Source organism: Mandrillus leucophaeus, unplaced genomic scaffold (genome assembly GCF_000951045.1).
Source record: "Mandrillus leucophaeus isolate KB7577 unplaced genomic scaffold, Mleu.le_1.0 Scaffold11, whole genome shotgun sequence".
Lineage (NCBI taxonomy): Eukaryota > Metazoa > Chordata > Mammalia > Primates > Cercopithecidae > Mandrillus > Mandrillus leucophaeus.
Window position 1 is genome coordinate 909,967 of NW_012099209.1, and position 2,231 is coordinate 912,197.

The 2,231-nt window shown below is 48.1% G+C and overlaps 1 protein-coding gene across 1 annotated transcript in view; it reads left to right on the plus strand.

Annotated features, from left to right (window-relative positions):
* Positions 1 to 2,231, plus strand: part of MYO9B (myosin IXB) — a 144,931-nt gene that overhangs the window by 47,202 nt on the left and 95,498 nt on the right. The window contains exon 2 of the mRNA XM_011991046.1: positions 1,567 to 1,661. Coding sequence (XP_011846436.1) covers positions 1,567 to 1,661 — 95 coding nt within the window. The remainder of the gene's footprint in view (positions 1 to 1,566; positions 1,662 to 2,231) is intronic.

Consider the following 2,231-nt stretch of genomic DNA (forward strand, 5'->3'; position numbering starts at 1 on the left):
AATTGCTTGAACCTGGGAGGCGGAGGTGGCAGTGAGCTGAGATCGTGCCACTACACCCCAGCCTGGGCGACAGAGCAAGAGTCTGTCTCCAAAAAAAAAAAAAGGAAAGAAAAAGAAAAAGTAACTATTGGATACTAGGCTTAGTATCTGGGTGACAAAATAATCTGTACAGCAAAACCCTGTGATACGAATTTACCTACTTAACAAACCTGCGTGTGTACCCCAAAACCTTAAAAGTTAAGGCGGGGCATGGTGGTACATGCCTGTGGTCGCAGCTACTTGGGAGGCTGAGGCAGGAGGATCCCTTGAGCCTGGGAGACAGAGGTTGCAGTGAACCGAGTTCGTGCCACTACACTCCAGCCTGGGTAACAGAGCGACACCCCATCTCAAAAATAATATTAAAAGGTTGAAAAATAAAGTTTATTTAGACAACAAATAAATAAAATGATGTTTTTGCAAATTATGTCACAATCTGAAAAATATTAACTAAATAAACCAGGGCCGGATATGATGGCTCATGCCTGTAATTTCAGCACTTTGGGAGACCGAGGTGGGTGGATCACTTAAGCTCAGGAGTTCCAAACCAGCCTGGGCAACATGGCAAAACCCCATCTCTGCAAAACCTTAGCCAGACGTGGTGGCGCATGCCTGTGGTCCCAGCTGCTTGGGAGGCTGAGGCAGGGGGATCGCTTCAGCCCAGGAGGCAGAGGTTGCAGTAAGCCAAGATCGCAACACTGCACTCCAGCCTGCGTGATGTTGTGTGACCCTGTCTCAAATGAAAAAAAGAAAGAAAGAAAATGGGCTACTCTCTGCTTACTGGGTAGCCCTGCTTTGCAGGAACAGTTAAAGAAAAAATAAGGGGCCGGGGGTGGCTCATGCCTGTAATCCAAGCATTTTAGGAGGCCGAGGCGGGCAGATTGCCTGAGCTCAGGAGTTCAAGACCAGCCTGGGCAATATGGTGAAACCCAATCTCTACTAAAAATACAAAAAATTGGCCAGGCGTGGCAGCGTGCGCCTGTAATCCCAGCTACTCGGGAGGCTGAGCCAGGAGAATTGCTTGAACCCGGGAGACGGTGGTTGCAAAGAGCCGAGATCGAACCCTTGCATTCCAGCCTAGGCGACACAGCAAGACTCCATCTCAAAAAAAAAAAAAAAAAAAAGGAAAGAAAAAGAAAAAATAGAGACTGGGCACAGTGACTCATGCATTTTGGGAGGCTGAGGCGGGCAAACTGCCTGAGCTCAGGAGTTCGAGATCAGCCTGGACAACATGGTGAAACCCCATCTCTACTAAAATACAAAAAATTAGCTGGCATGGTAGCACGCGTCTGTAGTCCCAGCTACTCAGGAGGCTGAGGCATGAGAATTGCTTAAACCCAGGAGGCAGAGGTGCAGTGAGCTAAGATTGTGTCACTCCAGCCCAGGTGACAGAGCGAGACTGTCTTCAAGAGAAAAAATAGATAAATTGAACAATACAAAATAAAAATAAAGGAACAGTGTAAAATGAGAGGAAAAAAAAGAAAAATTCCATCCTCCTGATCTGAAAACCTGCTTTTGATTTCGTTGCAGGCTTTTGGAAACGCCAAGACAGCCCATAACAACAACTCCAGCCGGTTTGGGAAGTTCATCCAAGTCAGCTACCTGGAGAGTGGCATTGTGAGAGGGTGAGTCAGTGTCCCTGGGGTCCCTACTGGTGGGAGCCGGCCCCACGCGCTATTGCTTCCCGACACACACACGGGAGTGAGATGTGGAGATCATGGCTGTGTGAATGTTTATGCTTCGTACAGGAGAGCGAGTGTGATTTAAAGTCTTTGAGGTGAAGGTCTGGAGCAGTAGGTTGAGGTAGGAAATGTGGGCAGGGGCTGGGGGACATGGCTAGAGGTAATGGGCTTTACCGAAAACAGGCAAGGACAACAGCGCAGCCCATTTCTTGTCTTGATAAAGTTTCAAATTTAGTAGGTCTTAGGGGTGTCACAGGCAATAGGGATGTAGACTCTGGCCTTTGCCAAACATGTGTCCCTTCAGCCAGAAAATGACAAGCACAGAGCAGCAAAGAGAGGTGGTTGTGCATTGGGAATACTGAAGGGTGGGTGGGTGGATGGACTCATGAGGGGATGGATGGATGGAGGATGGATGGATAGATGGATGGATGGATGGATGGATGGATGGATGGATGGGTTGGTTGGTTAGACAGACAGATGGATTCATGGGTGAATGGATTTTCAGGTAGATGG